The sequence below is a fragment of the Malus sylvestris genome, chromosome 13 (genome assembly GCF_916048215.2).
Source record: "Malus sylvestris chromosome 13, drMalSylv7.2, whole genome shotgun sequence".
Classification (NCBI taxonomy): domain Eukaryota; kingdom Viridiplantae; phylum Streptophyta; class Magnoliopsida; order Rosales; family Rosaceae; genus Malus; species Malus sylvestris.
In genome coordinates, this window is record NC_062272.1 from 38317491 (window position 1) to 38343200 (window position 25710).

Consider the following 25710-nt stretch of genomic DNA (forward strand, 5'->3'; position numbering starts at 1 on the left):
CCGAGTTCCAAGGCACATTTATTGAACATGATTGCACGATCTTGATCCTGCTAACCAAACTCGCCACGTGGCGTCCTCCAACACGGCCAATCCCTAATAATGACGTCTAATGCGTGCGGTTGCTTGAACCGCCTTGCCATTATGACCTTATGGTTGAACTTAACCACTACCTCAATCCGCGAGCCACTACCTCAATCCGTGAGTCCACTTGTCATCGTGCAGGCGTCGAAACGTCTTTCGCCATCAATCTCGCCGTCACACGCGATCGTGCGCCCCCAAAACCTGAAACCTTCGGTCTTCTCAACTGCATTTCCCAAATACTCATCATGATCATCGATTCCCTCGGTCGATTTTGCCCTTTGTTTTGAATTTCAAACGATTGCCCTTCCTGCCAAAATCCTATAAATACTGAAAACCCTCATTCATACTTTACGCTTCCAAAATTATTCTGAAATTTCTTGCCCTTATTCTCCAGCACATTTCTTTTTCCCAGGTCTTCGTCTTCAACTCCCCCAACCCAGAAAACTTTTTACGCCGTGCTTCCTTCCTACAATGGCGTCCTTCATCTCTAAGCTTTCCAGGGAATGTGAACAGCATCAGAAAATTCTTGATCGGAGCTCAATCAAAACCATACGGTTTGAAAGTGACATGAGCATTCCCCACCAAATCTTGGGTCTTCTTTTCAAGGCGGCAGTACCGTCGACCATTACTGGCCTTCTCCAGGAGCACTGCCTAACACCCTTGCTCCAAGGGTTTGAATGGTCGAGATGGGATGCGGCGAAACCCCAAGGCTCCTGGCCCTCGACGACCACGACCTGGGCAGCCTGGGTTGTTCGAATGGAAAGGCTCTTCGGCGAGCAATGGAAGGCCCTCGGCATCTACGACGCCATCCTCCTCTCGTCAATGGATGTTGTTCTCGACAAGGAGCTTCTCCTAGCCGCCTTGTGCTTCTGGTGCTCGGTCACCAACACCATGGTTCTTCCCCTTGGTCCCATCGGTCCCACCATTCTCGATGTCACCGCCATTTTGGGGACTTCAGCAACTGGATCCCTATCGACGCGGCACTCTCTAGGTACCCGTCGAATGTTGACCTGAAGACGCTTTTTGACCGACGAGCTTTCGAGACGCTGAACCGTGAAGGTCACATCCCGTCGAAAGAAGACATTCAGAAGCTCCACAATAACTTCTTCAATTACAACACCCTTTATCTCTATTTCGCCGGCCGAGAAGAAGAGGACCTGCGAGAAGGAGAACATGAAGCTTTCCTCTTCTATTGGTACAACAAGTACATTTGTTGTACCAAGTCGAACAAATGCTTGGTCGAGAACATGCCGGTAGCCGAGGCCCTGGCTAATGGTCACGTCCTGTCACTGAGCTCCAACATTCTCGCCCATCTCTTCCGCTGCCTGGCCGAGGCGACCCTTCACAAAATCGACCCTCACCAGAATGGTCCCCTCTGGGTCTTCCAACTCTGGTTACAAGTTTACTTCGCCTCCCTTCGGCCGGCCATAGCCGACTTCTCACCAACGGAGGTGCTTAGACCTCAGCTGGCCTCCCGACCGACACCTCCTCACCAAGCCGAAGAGGTATTTAGGTACCTCTTCGCTCTTGATGACCTTTTCAACGACGAATTCCTGATATGTCGTCGTCGAGACTATCCCTCCTCCATCAGACTGCCTACATCCATGTGGGGCGCGGGGGAAGATGCCGACCTTCGTCAGTCCTGGGGGTCGTTTGTGCTCACTCGCGACCTTCCTCTCGGCTGCGATGGGAAACGAGCGGGTTGGGAAGTATATCATCCTAACTTCCTTGCTCGACAGCTCGGCTATCTCCAGGGCTACCCGGTCCCCCTTCTCTCCTCCCGAATAGTCCTGAGCCATGGACGTGAACCCCGTTCCTCGGAGAAGGAATGCAAAACTACCGCGAGGGAGTTCCAAGAGCACTGCCAAAAATTCCGCCTTCGACCGGCCACCCCAGAAACCCTCTGCACTGACACCTTCGGTGATTGGTGGAAAGATTACACCCAGGAGTTCTTTGGTGCTCCGGTCGAAGATGTGCTGAACAAACTCTTCAGTGGCCGACCTAAGAAGGCCTCGGCCCCCCAATCTCAAGGTAACTGTTCATTTCTCCTCTTTTTCTCCAGCTTTGCATATTGATTTGCCTTGCTGATTTGCTTTTATCTTCTCAGGTAGTCGGCCATTGAGAAAAGTGGAGGCAGTTGCCGCTGCTACGGCCGGGAAAAAATCGGTCGTGGCCAATAAGGATAAAACCGCTGGTCAGACCGTGCTGCCCAAACTGCCTCGCCAAGAGGCCGAGCCGGCTGTCGAACCTCCGCCGCCTGCCAAGCGGGTAAAAAAGCTGGCAAAGAAGGGCGCACGGGAGATCCACGTCATCTCCAGTCAAACTACAGGGGTAACAACTCCCAGTGTTTCCCCTTCTCCTGCCGTCGGCCAACCCTTGGTCGAGAAACAGCCAGCTCCGACCGCAGAGACAGTTCAAACGCGGCCTGTTTCTGGGGCCGGTACACCAGTTGTGCCTCCCTCAGTCGAGGAGGCGCCTGTTCCAAAAACAACGGTTTCTGCGACCAAGGGAACTTCCTCTAAAAATCCAAAGCCCTCGGTCTTTGTTCTGGAAGAGAGTGAGGGGAGCGATGAGGTCCCACTGGCACGTCATCCTCATACTCGCCGACAACCTCCTCCAATGCCCGAGATGGCGGTTCAAGCCGGCCCCTCCACGGCTGATCGTGGCAGGCGTCCGGTCGAGGAACCAACGGCGGTGGCCGAACCCCTCGCTCCTTCTCAGGACCAGGATGTCTCTCCCTCATCCGAAGCGGCCATCCCAGTCAGCCCCTCCGCAGCCGACCGTGGCAAACGACCGGCCGAGGAACCCGAGGCAACGGCGGAATCGCCTGTTCATCCTCAAGACCAGGCCTTCCACATTCCTCCGCAGGAGGTTACTTCGGCCTTCGTAAGTACCCTCTACCGTCTTTCCTTGATTGCTTTTCTGCTTTAGAATTCTAAACGAGGAAAATACTAAATGTCAGATGCCTGTACACTCTTTTCACCGAAAATTTTACGCGCCGAAGGGCGTTATCTATATTTCTTGGCCGCCTTAGTGGCCATCAAACGTAGATAACCTCCATCGGCCGCGTGAACTGAGAAGCAATCTAAGACATTGGGCTCGGCCATTGAGCTCTTTGGGTTCGAGCAACAATCCTGGAGACATGGCCGAGGTCTCCTCTCGGCAGGTTAAAAAAACGAAACCTTCTTGCTATCCTTGTCATGACCTCTTTGGAGCTTAACCTAATTTGTGTGTGCAGGCTTCGTGGGAGGTCGAATTCAAAGCTCTTTTATCCAGCACCACGGGAGGGGCTGGTCCTTCGGCCGCCACAGCCGAAACTGCTGATGTAACCGCTCTGACTCGGCTGCAAGAAGTCCTATTGCTTTCGGCGTCGCAAGTTCTCGAGCGCAAAGGTCTTGATTTGCTGGGTGAATGTCTAAACGACCTTGGAGCCGACGGTCAGCTGAGCGGCGAGGCTGTCGTTCAGGCTTCGACTGCCTTGGAGCGGGTTCAAGAAACCTTCAATGTTTCCGAGAATGCTTTGAGGGCCGAACAAGACCTGCAGGCTGCCATGGCCGTTCAAGATACTCTCCGTCCGAAGGTTGACGCTTTGAAGGCTAAAGGGGATGTCTTGGCTGACCTCGACCGTCAAATGGCCGAATTGTCGAAACGAAGATCGGCCATTGCTTCCGATCTTGCCAAGGACTTCGAGTCGGGCGGCAGGGCTTGCTTAACCGAGTATACGGCGAATGCAAAAAAGGTCGAGCGGTTGAAGCTGGAAAAGAAGAACCGGCAGGCCCAGGTCATCATGGGCGAAGTGCGGTGGTTGGAGCTGAAGGCCCTGCTCGGCACTCTTCTACCTTTTTCACCTTGAATGTATTTGAATGTAAACCGATCGACCTACTCATTTTGTAAATGCCTATCACTCTTAATGGACTGGTTTTCTATTCCCGCATTTCCCATGTGACTGGATAGTATTTCTTCAAAAACTTCCCATTGATTGGTAATCTGTGGACTACACCGGTCCGGTCTTTAAGATGATACGCCCATTTACCGTATACCTTATGCACAACGAACGGTCCTTCCCAATTCGGCGACCACTTGCCGAACCTAGGATCTTTTAGTCCTACGGGCAACACCATTTGCCACACTAACTCACCCTCGCCGAACGTTTTCTGTCGCACCTTTTGATTATATGCTCGTTCGGCAATCCGTTTTTGTGCCATCAGTAAGTTATAAACGTCAAGTCGGGCTTCTTCCAAATCTTCTAGTTCCTGTCTCATTGACTGATTATATTCGACGCTAAACAAACTACTTTGTTCGATTAATCACAATGAATTTATGCTTAACTCGACTGGTAACATTGCATCGTGTCCGTAAGTTAATGCGTACGGGGTTGTCGCAGTCGCCGATCGGGGCGATGTTCGATATGCCCATAATGCCTCGTTCAACTTCAAATGCCACATGCCAGGCCTTTCTTTTATTATTTTTTCGAGGATGCCGATCAACACTTTATTACTTGCCTCGGCCTGCCCATTCGCTTGTGGATAATACGGTGTAGACTGTTCGAGCCGAATTTTCAAATTTGCCGTATACTCTTTAAACCTCTCGGCTGTGAAGATTGTTCCATTGTCAGTTATGATTGTTTCTGGTACGCCAAATCTGGTCACAATGTGTTCCTCCACGAAGTCGCAAACTTCTTTAGATGTTAGTTCGGCATATGATTTCGCTTCGACCCACTTAGTAAAGTAATCGGTTGCGACTATTATCCATGCGTGCTTAACAGCTCCCGAAGATGGCGTGATTTTGCCGATTACATCCATGGCCCATCCTCTAAACGGCCATGGCTTTATGACCGAATGCAATGATTCGGCCGGGACCCTTTGTATAGGCCCGTGGATTTGGCACTGTACGCATCCTCGTGCAAACTCGATACAATCCTTTAGTATCCTTGGCCAAAAATAGCGGTGCCGTCGAAATAGCCATCGCATTTTCCGTCCGGATTGATGAGCTCCGCATACCCCTTCATGGACTTCTGTAATCGCCCGAGCACTCTCTTGGGGGCCGAGGCATAGTAATAACAAACCATCTTCGCCTTTTCGGTATAACTCGTTCTGATACATGACATAGTTCGTGGCGTGAACTCTTGTCTTGCGATCGTGTTTACCATTGGGATTATCGAGGTACTGCATAATGGGCTTTCTCCAATCATCTGGTACTGCCTCGACGGCACAAACGTCCACAGGGTCGTCTCGATCTAACAACGAAGGTAAGGACATGACTCTTGTACGTATCACGTTGTCGCGTTGGAGGACTTGTTGGTTAACCAAGGCCGGGTATAGCTGTCGCAACACGGGTATTTCTCGGCCTAGCTTGCCCCCCAAGAGTTGTGCGCCGGAGGCAATTTGGGCCAATTCGTCTGCGTCGGCATTATGACTCCGGGAAATATGTTTAAATGTAATACCGTCGAAGGACTCGGCCAAATAGCTGGCGATCATGTGGTAAGGCGCCAGGGTACAACTCATGCAACGAAAAGAACCATTGAGTTGGTTAATCACAAGTTCAGAGTCGCCGAGGACGAGGGCGCGGGTTGCCCGCAGGTCATGAAGAATTCCAAACCCGACGATTAGGGCTTCATATTCGGCCTGATTGTTGGTGCATTCGAAATCCAACTTAAGCGAAAATAACCAGCGATCGTGGTTCGGGGATTGAATGACAATTCCCACGCCCACCGAAGATGACGTACTAGAGCCGTCAAAGTACATCGTCCAGTGGTTGTCGCGCGTCTGAACCATGCCGATTTCAACGTCGTTGCCCCCAAAACCGTATGGGGAGGGATGTTGAGCAAGGAAATCAGCCAGTGCCTGGCCCTTGACAGCTTTCTGGGCTACGTACTGTAAGCTAAATTCGGACAATGCCATGGTCCATTTCCTAATGCGGCCCCTTACGATTGGTCGGGTGAGCATGTAACGGATGACGTTGGTCTGAGCAATGACTTGGGTGACCGATGGGAGCATATAATGCCGAAGCTTAGAAGCGGCGAAAAATACGGCCAGGCACAGCTTCTCAACGGCTGGATAATTGATCTCCGGTTGACTGAGATTGCGGCTAAGATAAAAAATAGCCTGCTCCCGTCCGGCGTCGTTATCTTGCGCAAGGAGGCAGCCGATGGACTCTTCGGCCGCCGAGATATAGAGCTTGAGAGGCTTACCGCGCCGAGGAGGAACCAGGACAGGTGGGTTCGTGAGGGAGACTTTGATTTGCGTAAATGCCGCCTGATGCTCGGCGTTCCACACAAATTTATCTGAGTCCTTGAGTTTCAAAAGCGTGGAGAACGCTTTCATTTTACCTGCTGAGTTGGCAATAAAACGGCGAAGGAAATTGATCTGTCCGAGTAAGGACCGGAGTTGTTTCTTCGTCGTTGGGGGCGGGGCATTGATGATTGCGCGTGCCTTATTCTCATCGACTTCAATCCCACGGTGATGCACGAGGAAACCAAGAAAATTCTCGGCCGATACGTCGAAAGCACACTTGGTAGGATTCATCTTGAGATTGTGCCGACGCATGCGGAGGAAAGCCTGTCGGAGATCGTCCAGATGTGTCTGTCGTCGTTTGGATTTGATGACAACATCATCGATGTAAACTTCGACGATGGTTCCAATTAAATCATGGAAGATGGTATTCATCGCCCGTTGGTATGTGGCGCCGGCATTCTTGAGGCCGAATGGCATAACAACCCATTCGTAAGTGCCGAGTGCCCCCGGGCAACGGAAAGCAGTTTTGTGCACATCGGTTTCGGTAATGAATATTTGGTTGTACCAGATGTGTCCATCCATAAAGGATAAGATTGCATGATTTGCCGCAGCATCGATTAACAGGTCTGAGATCGGCATTGGATACTCATCTTTGGGAGTTGCCAGATTCAAATTTCTGAAATCGATACAGATGCATAGTGCACCATTTTTCTTTAAAACAGGCACGATATTTGCCAACCATTCAACATATCGAGCTGTCCGAATGAACCCGGCTTTCAAAAGCCGAACCAATTCGTCCTTGATGCCGAGTTGCACTTCGGTCGAGAATCGACGAGGTGGCTGACGGAAAGGTTTACATCCGGGCTTAATACGTAATTCATGCTCGACCATAGTACGCTCTAAGCCGAGCATTTCATGATAGCTCCAAGCAAAACAATCTTTGAACTCCGTAAGCAAGGCACGAAACTCGTCCTTCATTTGTTGGGGAAGTAACGCTCTAACAAACAAAGGTCGTGGGTCATCGGTCGTCCCAACATTAATTTCTTCCAAGGGGTCCTTAACTTGGGGCCGATGATCTTCGAGCTCGGCCAGGGCGACTTGAATTTTATCAAGAGACAAGACAGGACCATTATCTCCTTCGGCAAGGAACTCGACGAGGTTAACGCCTGAATTTGGTTGTTTAGATATAGTATACCAATAGGCCAGCAGGCGTTCCATAGTAGATGAAACCGCAGCCCTACGTGTTTCCCGATCGGTGTCAAACATCAGCTTCGGGGAGGAAATTGGCTAATCCGAGTCTCGCCGAATCCTGCTGGACAGTCTCGGCACCAACCTTGATAGCTTTCTGAACCGAAATCCGAGTCGGCCGTCCTTCTTCATTGAAGCCGTGCAATGTAATGTAGCCGACGTGGTCATCATAATACCGTGCTTGGATCATGTTAGCTTCGAAGGGCTGGCTATCGGCCGGGTGAACAGTGACCGAGTTGTCGTCCCAAAAAATAAGCACTTGATACAATGATGAACGAATGCAGCTGGTTTGATGAATCCAGTCGCGACCGAGCAATGCATTATACTCGGTTTTGGAATCAACCACGAAAAAAGCGGTCATGTGAGTGCGACCGGCAATATTCACAGTTAACGGTAGTACACCTTTGGTTTGGGATTTGTCGCCGACGAAACTACTCATTGTGATCCCTTACGGAATAAGTTCGTCATTCGAGCGACGTAAGGCCTTCATGATGTTCAGCGGCATGATATTGACAGTAGCTCCACAGTCGACGAAAACTTTAGAAACTGGATACCCCTCGATATGGGCCGTCACATACAAAGGCTTTAAATGGTGAAGTTTGGCCGATGATGAACGAGGAAACAATTCGGCCAAAGCCGCCTTTAGACTATCATCTTTTGTCGTTGACTCAGCTTCAGCAACAGATACAAAATCAACATGGCCGGCTTCTTCGGCGACTACGTCACCATCGAGGAAATTCGGTTGGGTCGTGCTTGATTGAAAATCAGCGGGTAACACATGAACCATACTGATTTCCATGTTATCCAGGACTGACGGGCCCATCGGGTTAGGACCCTCCTCACTAGCCTCATCTCTTGTCTGGTCGGCAACCGCGGACTCTGTTGCTGTCAAGGTTGGACAACGAGACTCTTCTGTTCCTTCTTCGATGGTTTGATCCTGTGGTGCTGCTTCGGCAACTTGTTGGTTCTGCGTACCTACCTCATGTGAGGTTGAGATCGACAGTGTGCTCGGGGTCAGGACCTGCTCCTGGTAGTGTAGCCGGGCATCCCAAGTGTCGAGATAAGCATCCAGATGTGCAACACGTGCTATTTCATCGGTCGTAAGGCTGAAGAGCGAAACAGCCGAGAATACTTCGAAGTGATATCGTAAATACTGAAGGTCCTCCATTGAGAAAGGAAGGTCGGCTGCATCAATATCAGTGTAGGGGTCGACTTCAAATCCAAGGACACGAGCTTCTCGTATGTGCTGGAACCTTGCTTTCAATCCTGGGTCTGAGGTTTTCTGGATGATTCGCTCGGCATCAGGACAAGTCAGGACTAGATCAATGGTGTCCTGGCATGCCTTTGGCAAGCCATACAGATCATTGGCCGAATGTTTCTTATGGAATTCTCGCATGTACTCCAAAGCCTTCCCAAGGAACGGGGGGTGCAAATTCCGTCGGATCTTGATCAAAGGTCCTTGTATAGCCGGCGGGGCTAATTTACTTTCGGCCTCTTACCTGAAATGTTCAAGGCGTGCCTTCATCTCCCCTGGTCGAACAAGAAGTTTGATCCGTTTATCGACCTCTTCAAATGTGGTTTCGACATCTTGGTCGACCAGCCGTCTCCCTTGAGCCAACTCTGTCATAATGGCTGGAGGTGGTCGTTCATCATCCGTAGCAATTGTGTCCTTCAGCCGCCATTTAGGGACCGAAGTTTCTTGGGCTGCACGTCGGCGGGCCATGCAATCTATCCTTTGATGCCGGCGTTTCTAGGATTTGGACAACGCGGTGTAGACGCCTTTCGAAGAATGATATGTATACCAACGTTGATCTCTAGGCTCGAAAGGTTTGAAGGTTTTTTGGCTCCGCGATGATTCTGAACTGCTAGAATTACATTTATAGTAATCATCGTCATATAATGAAGCATCAAAATCAAGGCGCCGCCTGACCGGGGGTGTCTCTTCCATCCGTACTTTAGGACCGAGCCTATCAAAAACCCCTTGATGTTGGCCCATTTCGGCAACCTTCTGCTGGGTTGCGGCCGTAGGACGTTCCGTTATAAGCGAAGAGGGCTTCTCATCTGGCTCACTACCGACCTTGGCTCTGCATTTGCTGCACAAAACCGCTGTCCCACTGTCTTCATCGGTGGTATAATCTACCATAGGTTTGACAATAGCGGGTCCCGTTAAAGCTGTAGGTGGTTTGTTTGAACGAAAATCGGCCATGAAACGCGACCGAGAATTCTGATTCCGAAAGCGTTGCGTCGCAACATCTTCGGCCTTTCCTTTCCCTTTGTCCTTAGGTAGGTACGCATCGACCATATTTACTGTTGCCGTGGGGAACAGATCAGTATCAACACTCATCTTCTTCTCTGGAAATTTCAGTTTGCCATTATCAATCCAGCTTTGCACGTTGTCGCGAAACACGACGCAATTGTTTGTCGTATGTTTGCTCGAATTGTGGTACTTGCAATACACCTTTCCTTTAAGCTCTTCGGCCTTGGGAATGTTGTGACCAGGCCGAAGCTTGATGATTCTTGCTGATAACAGTTGGTCAAAAATTGCGTCAGCCTTTGTAATATCAAAAGTGTAAACTTTTGACGGTTTCAATGTTCCTTCAGTGGCCGAGCGGCTTTTGACTTCCCTAGAATCAACCTAAGTCAATGCCTTGCAAACGTATGGCTTATCTATCACTATCTCAGCTGCATCCACACTAACACATTCATCCTCGGTTGATGCATAATTGACAGTAGGATTCTTGTAAATCGTCCCCCGAGTTGGAGCTTTCGAAGTCTTTTCCTCGCGGAGCAAATAATCATATTGTTCGACATGTTGGGCTAATTCGTACATATCCCGAAAGTTTGCCCCCAAGAATTTCTTTTTGTATTCGACGTCGAGGCCGTTCAAAGCAAGCCTGACAAATTCGACTTCGGGTAAAGGCACTCGGCACCAATTCCTGGCTGATTTGAACCTGGTAAGATAATCCATTGGTGACTCATCAGATGCTTGAGCCATCCGTGCTAATGAAGAAACTGACATCTCCATCCCTGGTCGATAAAACTGCTCGTGGAATTTCTCAACCAACTCCTCCCAGTTTTGGACGGAATTAGGAGGGAGATTGATATACCAGGCAAATGCTGATCCGGTCAATGAGAAATTGAACAGCCGTAACTTATGGAAATCACTATTAACATCCCCACATTGCGCGGTGAAACGAGCCACATGCTCCAACGAAGACAGGGATGATTCACCGGCAAAAAGGCTGAAATCTGGGATTTTGAAACCCTTCGGGTATCCGAACGTTTCCACGTAAGATGGGTACGGATGAATAAACTTAGGAAACTTCGGCCCTTTCTTCATAGTCGAGTCGATTATCCGCTGGACTTCGGTCATATCGACAGGTGTTGCCTCGACCCTCTGGTCGGTTCCGTCTGACCTACTATTCGACCCTCTTCCTTTTTCCAAGTTAATTGGTTTGAGCCGAGCAGGAATAGGCTCAGCCGGTGCAATTGGTAACAGATTGTTTCCTTGTGTTAAGTGCTGGAGAAGATCGAAAGGCCTGCTTTCACTGACTTTACTAACCAGCATTTCGAGCAATCTGGTTTGTCGCTCATTGGAACTGAGTATCACGTCATGCAGCTTGTCAATGCCTCGACTAAACGTCTGCTCGACTGACCGAGACTGCTCGTCTAGTCGCTTTCGAAGAAACGACCTTGTCGGTGGATCAGATCCTTCACCACCATCCTCGTCGCACTCCTCTACTATCCCTTCAGTGAGAACGCAGGTGTTTCTGTTAGGGATTTCTAGACTGCGGAGCTGACCGCCGAGATTAACTTCTCTCTCTCGGCAGGTCGCGCTTGTGGACTCAGGTGTCACAGCGCTAAGGGGATTCTGCGCCTATGGCACACTTTGTCCCATGCTTTGATTCAGTAAATCGGCTGTCGACTTTCCCATAGCTGTTTTCTTTTTTACCGATCGTGTTTCAATTGGCATGAACTTCGTAGTTTAGCACTGGGTCCTACTGGGCGTGCCAAAATGTTGACCCTAGAAACTACCAAGCCTACGTGGCGCGCAGGCCGAGTAATCTATAAGCTAACTACGTCCTTCGGTGAATGCGGGGCGTGCCAACTCGTCGGCCGAGCTCGGCCGAGGAGTAAATTTTGTTGATGTTGCGTTGGGTGCGCGGCTGACTTCTGCGTCTTGCGATTGCGGCCGAGAAAGGAACACGTCTCGCCCTCTTGGGCTCTTGAACCTGAAGACAAGGTTACTATTCTTACGAAGTTCAATATCAAATTCGGCTTTCAATGTGCCGAATGTAATAACTGTAACACCTCACTTCGCCGAGAAGGCTGATGAGATGACCTCGACCAATAAGGATTTAGAAACCCTTCTCGACCGAGACTTGGATAGGTGATCAACCGCTCTCGCCGCAGTGCTGTTGATGCCAACGGAAGATACTGCGAGAACGACTAATTCTACGGTGACAGAGCTATCTGTGCCGACTTAAGGTATCACCGGTTGCTTCCACAGTGCTGTTGATGCCAACGGAAGATGTGTCAGCGAAAAAGAAAAAGGAAAAAGATCTCAAGTTGTTGAGAGTTTGCGCAGGGCAATTTTGTATTGATTTGCAGGGGGCTTGAATAATGCGCAGTCTCTTCTATTTATAGCAACGGCCCCCCAAGGTCGAGTTAAAAACCTACTCGGACTAGGTCTTCTTCTCCTGATCAGTACAAACTCGACCAGTCCTACTTTCACTAGGATTGTGAACCTAGTCCTTAACCGAGCCGGATTTGCTTTCTGAATTACTGATCCCGTCGAGACTCCCTATTGTACTAGGACTCGACTTGCGTTCTGATCAAACTAACCTAGGCTTGGAAGCCCACGAGCTGAACGATCCATGGCCCTTTTGCCGCACGGCCTCTCGGGCCGAGAATGATCCTACCCTCGACCCAAACTATTATTTTGGGCCCAAACAGATGTACAACCCACTCGGCAAGCATTCTAACTTCTCATGAATATGCTTCTGGCCATATTCATACGAAGTGATACAAAGAAATTCAGAACCATGATCTTCAGTGGTTTCAAGATGATATTGATTATCTTAAATATCTCTAAAACTCAGCAACGTTCTTCCGGAACGTGGAGAATAGAGTGTCTCCTTAATGGTCAAAATTGTACCATTAGACAACATGATGCGTGCCTTTCCGTATCCTTCAATCAGGTTGGATGATCCTGAGAGAGTTGTCAAATGAGCTTTCTTGGGTATGAAGTTAGTAAAATAGTGGCGTTCACGCAAGATGGTGTGCGTGGTTGCACTATCTGCCAGACAACTAACTTCCCCACTAGACATACCTAGAAATAAACAGATTCAATTGGTCACATGTATAAATATAAGTCCATTCATTCAATTAAGCAATTCAAGAAAATAATATCCATTCAAATAACAATCCATAATTCAAAACAAACCAAAACCAAACAAATTATTCCAAATACTTAGAAAAATTGTTCAAAATTAAACCATAAACCTAGCAAAATAGGGGGGGTAGGGCCGACCACTCCTAGTGGGTTCGGCCACTAGGGGTAAACACCCTAAATACACCCTAAATACATGCCTGGAAATCCGATATCTCCAATGATGTAGTTGCATCTTCTAGATGATCCACATGTGCAAAAGTTAGACTCACGACGGGAATGATACTTGGCAATAGCCTCAGGGGAAGCTCGACAAACGCATGACCTGTTGGAAATATGCCCTGAAAGTCAATCTTTGGAAGAAACCTTTCAGGACAATAAATGGATGTATAGATGACTCTTATACATCAAATGGCAAAGATACTATTTAGGACTATCTCTATAAACGATATATGTCCTAAATAGTGAATCCATGGACAATGGATCGATTGAAGAAGTAATCTAATGAAGTTAGACTACAGAGATCTTCTTCACATAACCATCATGTCCAAAAGGTTCCTGGTCATAGGATTGTCGGAGGGATACTGACAATGCATAGACCGGTACATACTATGTTCACTTCAATTAGAATGATGGAAGGTCTCATCCCATTCGTGTAGTGACACTAAGACAAGTATGTAGGTGCTCATTAAGGAAATGAGTTCACTGAATACAATCGAACGAGAGTACTTGCATGGAGGTCTACTCACATGTCAAGCAAGTAACTCTAATGGTTGGAATAACGGGAGCTTTGCCCTTGTTCTTGAAGTTTGGGACCTTAGGGGTGAGTGGTGGACGCTGCTGGGTCACAATTCTTCCCTTAGATGCGGCACTATATTGACCTTGGGCCCATGGTTGGGCTTGCCGCCCATTGCCACAGCCACGATGGTTATTTCGTCGTTTATAGCTGCTAGAATAGATCGTATGCTCTTCAGGCGCAGCGTTCGAGCCAGTGGGTCGAGCTTGATGATTCTTCATTAAAAGCTGGTTCTGCTTTTCAGCGAGAAGTAAAACAGAGATCAAATTCGAAAAATTGGTGAATTTATATGCTCTATATTGTTGCCGCAGGACAATATTGATGGCATGGAAGGTTGAATAGGTCTTCTCCAGGAGATCTGATTCGGTTAGTTCCACTTTGCAGAATTTCAACAGAGAACGGATTCTACAAACTTCAGAGTTGTATTCATTCACGAACTTAAAGTCCTGGAAGTGAAGATGCTTTCAGTCATGTCTTGCTTCAAGCAAGTATATGTCTTTCTGTTGATCAAAACGGTCGGCCAGAGCAAGCCAGAGGGTGCGTGGCTCCTCCTCAGCGAGATACTCAGTCTGCAGTGCATCATGAATGTGTCTATGGATAAAGATCATTGTAGTAGCCTTCTGAGCTTCGTCAACAGGTTTGTCGGCGATAAGTGTCTCAATGGTGGCTTTAATACCCTTTGCAGTGAGATGAAGCTTCACGTCTTGAATCCACTTCAGATAGTTTCTTCCAAAGAGTTCTAGAGCGGAGAAATCGAGCTTGTTCAAGTTCGACATGTCCCTAAAACGGAGGGAGAAAACGTGATTAGTCATATGGTAAGCCATAGACATATATCGTAGAACATACAGGTTCTTTAGACATGTAGTGGTTTAATTTATGCATGAAAATTACAGGTTTCATGTGGTATGTTTTGAATGAAAACTTCGGGTTTCAAAGGCACTAAATTTGAAACTACAGGTTCAATTTAGTTTTATGAACAATTAGTTCATAATGAGAGGTTCCTGCAAGAAACACATAATGCAATATACTAACTAAGTGTAGTGGATTTGAGTTGCCTTCGGGAACTCAAGTGTGAGAGCTTCGTTACTACGAAAGTATGTGACGGTTCAAAGTATAAAAATAAATTATTGAATCGTTAATGTCCAAAAGTGATCTTCTGGTCAATAATTTTGTATTCATTATCAGATTAATGGACTGCAAGTCACTTTTAATTAATTCAATAAATCGGGCCATACGGGGTCGATTGTAAAAGCAAAATAATATTAACATAGGGGTTAAATTATTTTAGAATGCTAAAATAATAGCATTGGGATTGAAAAATATGCCCCAAAAATATGTGGGCATGGGTGGGTGTCTTAAGCATAAGACACAGCCCAAGGGGCGTCACAAGGTGGACTTCAGGTTACACGGGTGAAGGAAAAACCCCCAGCCGCAGCTGGGTTTTGGTTTTGGGCTGAAGGGAGGGCACGGGTCAAGGCCCAGCAGAGGTTGGCCTTGAGGGTTTTGCGCGGGGAAGCCCAGTCGCAAGGCTGGCGTCGGTTTGCTGCAAACTATGACGCAGGGGAAAAAAACCCAGCCTGTGGGCTGGCGTGTGTGTACGGGACAAGGACCTAGCAAGCAAGGCTTGCCGTGGGTCTGGTCTGGGTCTAGGAAAGTTGCAGGCTTTCCACAGATAAAAAACTAGGGCTGCAGGACAATTTAATTGTGCGATGCATGAAACAAATATATATTGACAAATATATGAACATATATAATATATATATCGAAAGGAAAATATAGACATAGAGGGGTTCATGCATCATGGGGAATATTTTCATGCTTCGTGGATGTTTCAAATATATTCTTTTATTTTAAGCGTACCTGATTAGTAGAAAACGAATAAGCCTTTGAATTTGGTGGATGATAGCCTCCTCCAACGATGCATCAATTCCTTAGCTTTTGGCAAGAGCGTGCTGATAACGTCTTGTAGGCCTATTTGATTGAGCGATCTAGGGTTAGAGAGAGGGGTGCGGCAAGCTTTAGGGAGAAGAGAGATTGATTTAATTGTGAGGTGTGTTTGATTCATCCCATTGTGCCTTTATTTATAGTAGTAGAAAGGGTAAAACCTTTCCCTTTAGGATTACAACATTTAATAGGTAATATAGTCCTAATAGGAATATAAGATACATTTCCAGATTCCTTAGGATTTACACAATCACATTCCTATTCTAAATATGACTGCAACAAACTCAAATATGTCCCAAAAAAGATGAACTCATAAAAGAAATCTATAAAAAAAAATTTTAACGGAATATTGGTGTTAATGATTAATAAAAAATGAAATTGATGGAATCGAACCTATACAGGATGCGTAAACGTTCATAAACATAATTAATTTTTATAAAACGCCATTGGTTGTTCCAATCAATTTTATTATAGAATGAAAAATAAAAATAAAAATGGTGTTCCTAATAAAAAAGGGTAGGCACTCTCCCCCACGAATACAATTTTGTGACATTCCAGATTCAGATCATCCCCTCTTTTCTCTCCCTTGAACACCATAACACATAAAACCAAACCTCCAATTTCTCGACGTCTCAGAGAGACTCCTTCTGTTCGCTCCCTAAATCCGCCATGGGGCCTTGCGGGTAAGTCGGGGATTTACTGCACATACGAGATTGGTGGGTGCGGGCGTGCCACTACTAGATGCCGCTAGTAGACGGGATTTGAATGATTGAGGTTGCGCCTTTTGATTTCAAATCAAGAGATTGTGCCATTTGAGTGGGAGTTGCTCAAATTAAGGTTCTTTGTTTGCCTTAAAAATAAGGACTTTACTTATATGAAGAGATAGAACAATATGTAAATGACAAGGTTGCTTGGAAATGTAACTGACAGAGGAAAGTGACTAATATTGCAGATTGCTTGTAATTTATATGACTGGAAATGAGTACATAAAAGCTACAAATGAAATCGATACTACAAGTGAGTAGCAGAGCTAATAAACTAGAGAAAAGAAGGCTTTTTGGTGAAGGTTGATCCCAAAAGGGATGAAGGCTTGTGCTGACTACAGCTTCGTTGAAGGCAAATCTGGCTTGAGCAGAGTTTTGGCTTTTGTTTGTTTGTTTGAGTGTCCATAATCCTTGTGCAGCTGCTCCCTTTTATAGAGGTCTGGAGGAAACCCTCCTGCTGAGGTTTTGTATCTGCCCGAAAGAAGCTTGGGCAGCTTGTATTCCATTGCTTTAGACAGCTTGCATGCTTTTCACTTGCCAACTTGCATGGAGAAATAATATTAAAAGGGGAACTTGCATTTCCACCACAAGCTTTCATCACATGTTTTCCCACTTGTAATAAACTAATCAATTAAAAGAAGTAAGTTGGCAAATTGGCTTCTTTCATCACACATTCTTGCCCGAAAGTATGCATGGTGTCCTTCCATCCACTTGCATGAAAAAGCATGCACTTGTCTTGATTAAACAATTCCCTTGGCAAACCTCCACCACCCAAACAAATAGGAGAAATAATATTATAGTGCCAAACCCTCCACTTGCAACTAAATATCTTTCCAAGTTAGTCTTCTTGCATATTAATCATCCAAATACCATATTTTACCCAAATTGCCCAAATAAGTAAAATGGGTATATTTTAGGTGTAAACACCTTCTTTCCCTCTCTCTTTGTCCTCTTTCTCTCTCTGACCCTTCGAATTGCGGTGGCCCCTTTTCTCTCTCCTTTCTCGAGGGGTCGTCGCCTCCTCTCTCTCCCCAGAAAAAAAAAAAAATTAAAAATTTGGAAGAACAACCCCCCCTTCCTCCATCCCTCAAACAAAAAAAGGGCTCGAATTTCAATCCGATCAAACCCCCAATTCGCATTCAGGAGCTGAGAATTTGAAAGATGTCGGAGATGGCGAACACAGACCCGGAAGGGATCGACGGAGTTCGGATGAGCTGGAACGTCTGGCCACGCACCAAGGTGGAGGCCAGCAAGTGCGTGATCCCACTGGCCGCCTGCATCTCCCCGATCCGGTCCCACCCCGACATCCCCACGCTCCCCTACGCGCCGCTCCGCTGCAAGACCTGCTCTGCCGTGCTGAACCCCTTTGCGCGCGTCGACTTCACCGCCAAGATCTGGATCTGCCCCTTCTGCTACCAGCGCAATCACTTCCCGCCTCACTACGCCGCGATCTCTGAGACCAATCTCCCTGGTGAGCTCTACCCTCAGTACACCACCCTCCAATACGCTCTGCCGACTGATTCCGCCGCCCCTCAATCTCTGCCGTCCCCGGTTTTTGTCTTCGTGCTCGACACGTGTATGATCGAGGAGGAGATGGAATATGTCAAATCGGCGCTCAAAAGGGCAATTGGGTTGCTGCCCGATAATGCGCTTGTTGGGTTCGTTTCGTATGGAACCCAAGTTCAGGTCCATGAATTGGGGTTCTCTGATTTGTCGAAAGTGTATGTCTTTCGGGGTAGTAAGGAGATTTCAAAGGAACAAGTTTTGGAGCAATTGGGTCTCAGCGTTCTTGGTCGGAGACCTGGTCCAATTGGTGGCGGAGGGTACCAGCCGAAGGGGGTGCAAATGGGAATTCCCAATGCTGGTGTAACCCGCTTTTTGTTGCCTGCTTCGGATTGCGAATACACACTGAACACGGTGGGATTTTGAGTGTGATTGATTGGTTTCTGTACTTTTGTGGTTGATTCTAATAAATGGTGTATTTGGGTTCTGCTAATTGGATCTGAATTTGTGAATTTTCAGCTGTTGGATGAATTGCAAACGGACCAGTGGCCTGTGCCACAAGGAAGTCGTGCTTCCAGGTGCACAGGAGTGGCGTTGAGTGTTGCTGCAGGGTTACTTGGAGCTTGTCTACCTGGAACTGGGGCTCACATTGTAGCTTTGGTTGGCGGTCCATGCACTGAGGGGCCTGGCGCGGTAAAGCTTTAGAGTTCTGTTGTGCTTGTGACTTAATGTTCTGGAATGCATGAATATGTGTATCTAAATTTTTATTCTTGTCTTATGGCTGTTGTTACTCTAGAAATCTACAATAAATCAGTGTAAGTAGGCATAATGAAGTATATGGGTCCATTGGTGCTTATTATCACTTAATTTGATAAATGGAAGTAATGTGATTTATTCAAATTCTAGATGAGAAAGATGTTGATTTATGAAAGTTATGCAGATTGTATCGAAAGATTTGTCAGACCCAGTACGTTCCCATAAAGATCTAGATAAGGATGCGGCACCGTACTTTAAGAAAGCAATCAAGTTTTATGAAAATCTTGCAAAACAGCTGGTTAGCCAAGGCCATGTCTTAGACCTGTTTGCATCTGCACTCGATCAGGTCTGTCTTTGTTTCAACAGTTATTCCTGCATTTCTGGCGTTATTTATGTTTTCCCCTGTGTAAACTGGATCATCAATTCAGTTATTAGGGCTTATGTTCCTGTTTGTGCATGATTGACCTTTATTAGCATCCAGACTGTTAACATAGCATTGTTGGTTTGGTTTGGATGTATTTTCATTGCTGTTGTTTCATGGATTGCTCGCGTTTCTCAATCCGTCTTTCACTTCCTTGAGGCATTAGATGAACCATTTGTGATTTGTTGTTAGAATCAGATGAGTACTGTATACATCTTTGGACAATTTAACAATGCAACTTCACAATCATGTGATCTTCTCCAATGCAGTTAAGACTCATGGAACAGAAACATTTTTGGTTAGAATATTGCTTGTTAGACTCACATTTCTTAATTTATTGGGTTGTATTTCTTTTACCACACAGGTAAGGTTTATTTGAAAATTTGAAACAGTTTGAAGTTTGAAATATAAAATAGTTGAATGCCAGACCATGGCTTCTTCCTTGAAGCTGTATGAAATTGCTAACTAAAGCACCATTGGTACTGTATATAGGTAGTCCATGAATCGAAACCTAAACAAGAACAACAGGGTCACAGATGTATGCCTTTAGTTTGGCATCTAATATGCCAATGAGCTGTTAAAGCTGCAAAGCATCAGATGTATTCATGAAATGGTCAAAATTTCAAACAACTTTAAGATTGAGCAGTTAATTGTGATCTTATGAATTCATGTTTTTATCTCCGATCCTATTGTGTAGTGATTTTATAGGTTTGATCATGTAATATGAAATCATTTTGTGTAATTCAGCAAATTTGTCTTAGCATGCACCCACACACACACACTACTAACAGTCATTGTCGTTCATTTTAACAATTTCTAGAAAAATGTCATTCTAATGCTGCTTAGAAATTTTTTTGTCAATTTATTTAATGTATGTTAAAAATAATTTATGTTCTGTTTATGACATAGACTCTAGGTTTGTTTAACGTGCAATGAGAATGCTAGGACATTTATTTGGTGAATCTGTTAAACTTTTTTGTTTTAAGGCATATTTATTTGCTAGAATAAGAACTGTGGATATGTGTGCCTACGGTTCTGCAACGAATCTTAAGATATAATTAGTTAGTAAAAGTATATATTTTTCATTTGTTTTTAAAATTTATGCACCTGGATTGTATTTTAATTATGCACTGACTTGAGACAATACTTTTGTATAGGTTGGGGTTGCAGAAATGAAAGTTGCAATTGAAAGAACTGGTGGGCTTGTTGTTCTAGCAGAAAGTTTTGGTCATTCTGTATTCAAAGACTCTTTCAAGCATGTTTTTGAAGAAGGGGAACAATCGCTTGGCCTATGTTTCAAGTAAGTGTAATAATCTTTAAACATTTCGATGGTCTTTGTTCACATTTTGAGTTCATTATAATTAGTTTGGCAATCAACTTTAAAGTTGTATTGCTGACAATGTAGCTGAATTTGACATCTTCTAGTGAAGCTGTGGCTTGGGAATCCCATTCCTTGACTTTTAAGCTTGTAGAGCATGCGGTCAAATGCTAGCAATGGTACTAGCTGGGTCTTGTCAGTTGCTTTTTCCATATGTATGATTGTTCTTGTTTTTTCCTTTTTCATTTTGGGTGGGTGGAAGAATTGAAGAATAGAATGAGAAGGGACCCATACGGTAGTGCGTGGTTGTTAGCATTCTAGTATCTGAAGGTAGTGAGTGGCTGCTTGGTATATGTACCAGTGGACTATTTATCATTACATGGGATTCCTTACACACTCGTATCCCTTAGGTTAGGTATTTGTCCTATCCAATGCCTTTTCATGTGCATGGACACAGTAAAAATCCCTTACCTTTTTTCACTCTTCTTTATGCTTTGACTTGTATCATTAACAAATTTGTGTTCAAACTCTAATTATATGTTACTGACATTATTTGTTTCAGTGGTACACTTGAGATCAACTGTTCGAAGGACATAAAAATTCAGGGGGTCATTGGACCCTGCACTTCTTTGGAGAAGGTTGGACAATTTGATGATTTAGAACTTGTATTTATTTGCATTTATGGCAATAATGTTTAGAACCATTTAAATTTATTCGAAGTAGACATGTGTTTGTGGAGTTTGATGTTAAATTTTCCAAGCCTGGCAGAAAGGACCTGCTGTTGCTGATACTGCTATAGGGGAGGGAAATACAACAGCTTGGAAAATGTGTGGCCTTGACAGGAGTACTTGCTTGACAGTTTTCTTTGATCTCTCGTCTAGTGATCAGTCAAATACACCAGGAACTGTAAATCCACAATTGTATCTGCAGTTTCTTACAAGGTATGCTTGAAGATTGTATCATGACCTTCAAACATGAAACATCTTATGGCGCCCTTTGGTTAAATTTCTCTTGTTATTTCTATGTGAAGACTGAATTTTGGGTAGTTTCTTTCTTAATTGCAGCTTTCAAAACCCTGAAGGTCAAATGATGCTTCGAGTAACAACAATCACTAGACGATGGATAGATAGTTCCGTTAGCCCAGAGGTATTTCAGTTTGTCTGGTGAAGCCTGGTTATTTTAAATTCACCTTTATCCTGGACGTTACAAACACCCTTGTTTATGTTGCACGATTGTGCTGTGACACATTCACACACACATACACACACATGTGCTTCCTTTTATTTAGATAACCAAGCAAGGTAAAACTGTGCTGCTTTCTCTTTTCCTTTTTACCGTTTTCTTGTAAATCCTTTTATTAAGTTCAAGTAAGAGTTGGATACTAGAGAGAATACAAGTGTTTGTAAAAGGGTATAAATATGTTTTCATCACTGCGAAAATTGTGGACTGGTTGGAGCGTGATATATATTATGGGGGTACAAGTGTGAGTATGCATTTTGAATAAACAGTACTTTTGATTTTGTTCTTAGTTTTGCCAAGTTTGTTGTATATCAACATTTTCTAGAGTTGTTGCATTGTCATTTTTCTCTTTGCTTGTGAAAGCTGCTATAAAATACTTGGCTATGTAATAGGATCCTGAACCTTGTGCCGAACAATATGTTTTCTAGTTAGTTATATTTTCCCATGTTGGTAACTTAATATTAGTTACCGAACTTGATTGAAAGGATATCACTGACGCAGAAGGATCTTGAATTTACAGGAATTGGTTCAAGGATTTGACCAAGAGACTGCTGCTGTAGTGATGGCAAGAAAAACTTCCTTGAAAATGGAGTCAGAGGTACTTTACAGCCATTCTCAACTGCCTTTATCTTGTATATCCCTATTGCATACCTTTTCCAATATGTGATGTTCATATCTCACAACCTATGATAAGAATACAGTGTATCCTAAAGTGAAATCATATTGGGATAAGTTTTTTGCACTCACCGTATTTATGTATATGAAGTTACTTGTACTGCAATATTTCAAACCTTCAATCTATGTATCTTAAATTTGATTGATTGCAAATTCGTAACATAATTTATAGGTCTTGCTTTATTAGTACCCCTAGTTTTGATATCAGGACTGTTAATATTTCAAACTTCCAGTCAGGGTTTCTTTAAATTGTTTGATAGCCAATTCTTAACACAATTGATAGGTCTTCCTTTCTTATGAATATTCTAAGTTACCTTTCCTGTATTGTAGATTACTTGTATTTTGTTGGTTCTTCACCAATGAATTTTTTCCTTGATTTATTTATTGTTCTTGTAACCTTGTAAGCATAGACCTTTGAAAAAAATGTTTGATGTTGTTTCATATAGGAATCTTTTGATGCTACACGATGGTTGGATCGAGGACTTATTCGCCTCTGTTCGAAATTTGGTGACTATCGAAAAGATGATCCATCATCCTTTACTTTAAATCCCTGTTTCTCATTATTCCCTCAATTTATGTTTAACCTCCGACGCTCACAATTTGTGCAGGTAACCATGATTGCCCCTCTCCTTTTCATCTCTTTTGTTTTGATAATAACTTTGTAAACTATTGCTAATGTATTATCTTTTCCCCACTTTGGTATCTGAAATGGGGTATTTGCAGGTTTTCAACAACAGCCCAGATGAAACTGCATATTTTCGCATGTTGTTAAATCGGGAAAATATCAGCAATGCTGCTGTCATGATACAACCATCATTAATATCATATTCATTTAATTCGCTGCCTCAGCCAGCATTGTTGGATGTGGCATCCATTGCAGCTGACCGTATTCTCTTGTTGGATTCATATTTTAGTATAGTCATTTTCCATGGAATGACAATAGCACAGTGGCGTAACATGGGATACCAGAATCAGCCAGAACACCAGGTATGAATGCTTAATATGTGATTCCCTGACTAGTGTTGTGCAAATGTTGATATTGTTTCAACTTACCTGTATGCACACATTTTTTTTAGGCATTTGCACAACTACTGCAAGCTCCTCATGATGATACACAATTGATTGTTCGGGACCGTTTCCCTGTCCCTAGATTGGTGGTGTGCGATCAGCATGGTTCCCAGGTTTCTAACTTGTTTAAAATCTTAGATTTTATTTGATTGCTTTCCCAGTTGCACGGTTGATAGTTTTCATCTAGGCTCGATTTTTAAGTATGTTAAAACTTATAAATTAAAAATTATTGTAAACCCGTTTGTTGGTGAGAATGCTAGTTTGGTCTTTACCTTGTTATTATTGGCCATGAGTAAAATTAACAATTATTAATGCGGATGAAGGCTCATGCCCCAGATTTGCATTTTGACAATTTTTAGGACTCTTGGCAATTGTGTTGTCTATAAAGTTGTTTCTTTCTTATAATTTAAAACATGTATTACAGTCTATTTAAGGTTACTTGTCTCAGAATATTTTACTGAAAAAGGTCAACTCATCGGGGAGAATAGTTTGTAAAAATAGTGCTTATTAATCTTCGCAAATGACAGTTGTCAACTCTACTGCATTTGATGAAGTTGGATGAATTTTCTGCTGTTTTCTGAACGCCTACTTGTTTTCTACTGTCATGCTCTGCAGGCAAGATTCTTGTTAGCAAAGTTAAACCCATCAGCAACATACAACAATGCCCATGAAATGGCCGCCGGTTCAGATGTAATCTTCACGGACGATGTGAGCCTTCAAGTTTTCTTTGAGCATCTTCAGAGGCTGGCTGTACAATCCTGAGAGAGACAAATAGAAATTGAATTCTGCAGCTACACTTGATTTTGGTGCGGGGAAACTTGGTTGGTTTAGATTTTCTACCCCTTCTCGTCCTCCTGTTCCAGTCAGTTGTTTTCCCTTCTTTCCAATGTATCTAAAGGCAAGAGGCGAGACCCCCAAATTCTTTTAATAAGGAAAAAAGCTTACAACATTCTTTGGGGTGCGGGAAAGGTATTTAGTACTTCCTTTTGATAGAATAAGGGACGTGAAAGGCGAAATGAGTTTGATATATTTGGAAAGAAAGGTATATGACAGGAATGTGAGTTAAAGTGCGTTCCGTGCTTGGGTAGCGGAGCCAATTCAGGAGGATGTATTGTGAGATTTTTCTTTTTACATTTTGTGTCTCTACTCAACCAGGTCAGGAGGTGCTTTCTTGTGTCTGAAGCTTTTAAGTTATGTACTCTGATGTGTTTATGATGATAGGCTGTAAGTACCTCGGTTTTTTTTATTTTTTTTATTTTTATTTTTTAAAATAATATATTAGGGCCGGAAAAGAAAATGTTTGGATTCATTTCGGGTTGAAGTTGAGGACGTTATTGTTATCGGATGCTTTCCGTTATATTGACTTGACAATAGAAATGTTGTCGTGGAAATTGTTGAGCGAAATTGGACTTTGTTGAGCTGATTTCGCTTCCCCGATGTGATTTATATTTTTCTTGTGTTGGTCGTTTGTTTATATTCTTCCAGGGCGGTAGAACTTGGCTTCCATCAGCCTTGATTTGAAATATAGCTACGTCCAAGGGCTCAGCCGCTCAGGTTAAGCTGCTTTTCTTCAACTTGTAACACCTCCAGGCTCCAACTCCGACTCTGAACGGGTTACATAGGGTGGGGCTCTGTACCACCTCTTAGCCTATTGTTTAAGGTCTGGCTTTGAACCGGATGGAAAGGAACATCAAGCACCTGAACACAAGATTTGACCAGTGGATCCGATCCTTGCATTCTCCTTCAGCATCAAAACCTATAAAGCCATTTTCCTTTTTTATTAAATAATATGTTTAAGAAAATAGAATATTCATACCAGGCCGAAGCCCAAGGGGAACAAACGAAAGCCTAGAACAGGCTAACAAGAACCACTGTTTTGTATTCCCACACACGAAGAGGGGGTCTTTCAACCCAGACAGAGTCGTCGCTCGTCTCCGCAACATAATGCGACGCCACAAAATCCGCCTCCGCAACATAATGCGACGCCACAAAATCCGCCGCTTCATTAGCTGATCTTGGCAACCTAAGACCAGATGCGACCAGGAAGGCCTTCCCAAGTTTACAAATGCGACTTAAAATGGGGCACGCTTCCCAGCTGCCATTATCAGTATTTCCATCCAATCCCAACTACACTATCTGAATTGAATTGCGTGATAGACTGGTCAGGTTGATTGGGAATCTGTTGCATCAGCTGCGACAGCAGCAAGTGTGGAGCCAAAACTTGAACTTATGTCGAACTTGATCTATAAGTATGCTTGCAATTTTGTCTGCT

The 25710-nt window shown here is 44.5% G+C and overlaps 1 protein-coding gene across 2 annotated transcripts; it reads left to right on the plus strand.

Annotated features, from left to right (window-relative positions):
* The first annotated feature begins 17409 nt into the window (after positions 1–17409).
* Positions 17410–24842, plus strand: LOC126596067 (protein transport protein SEC23-like). Of its 2 annotated transcripts, none has more exons than XM_050262532.1 (12): positions 17410–18375; positions 18481–18654; positions 18902–19063; positions 20296–20438; positions 21019–21094; positions 21225–21397; positions 21503–21602; positions 22216–22293; positions 22817–22978; positions 23094–23357; positions 23447–23551; positions 24054–24842. In XM_050262532.1, the coding sequence occupies exons 1-12, from the start codon at positions 17620–17622 to the stop codon at positions 24198–24200; spliced, it is 2340 nt and encodes a 779-aa protein (XP_050118489.1). In that variant the 5' UTR covers positions 17410–17619; the 3' UTR covers positions 24201–24842. The 2 variants fall into 2 exon arrangements, with proteins under 2 accessions (XP_050118489.1, XP_050118490.1); XM_050262533.1 differs by having other exon boundaries at positions 17412–18375; positions 21521–21602.
* Positions 24843–25710: the final 868 nt, after the last annotated feature.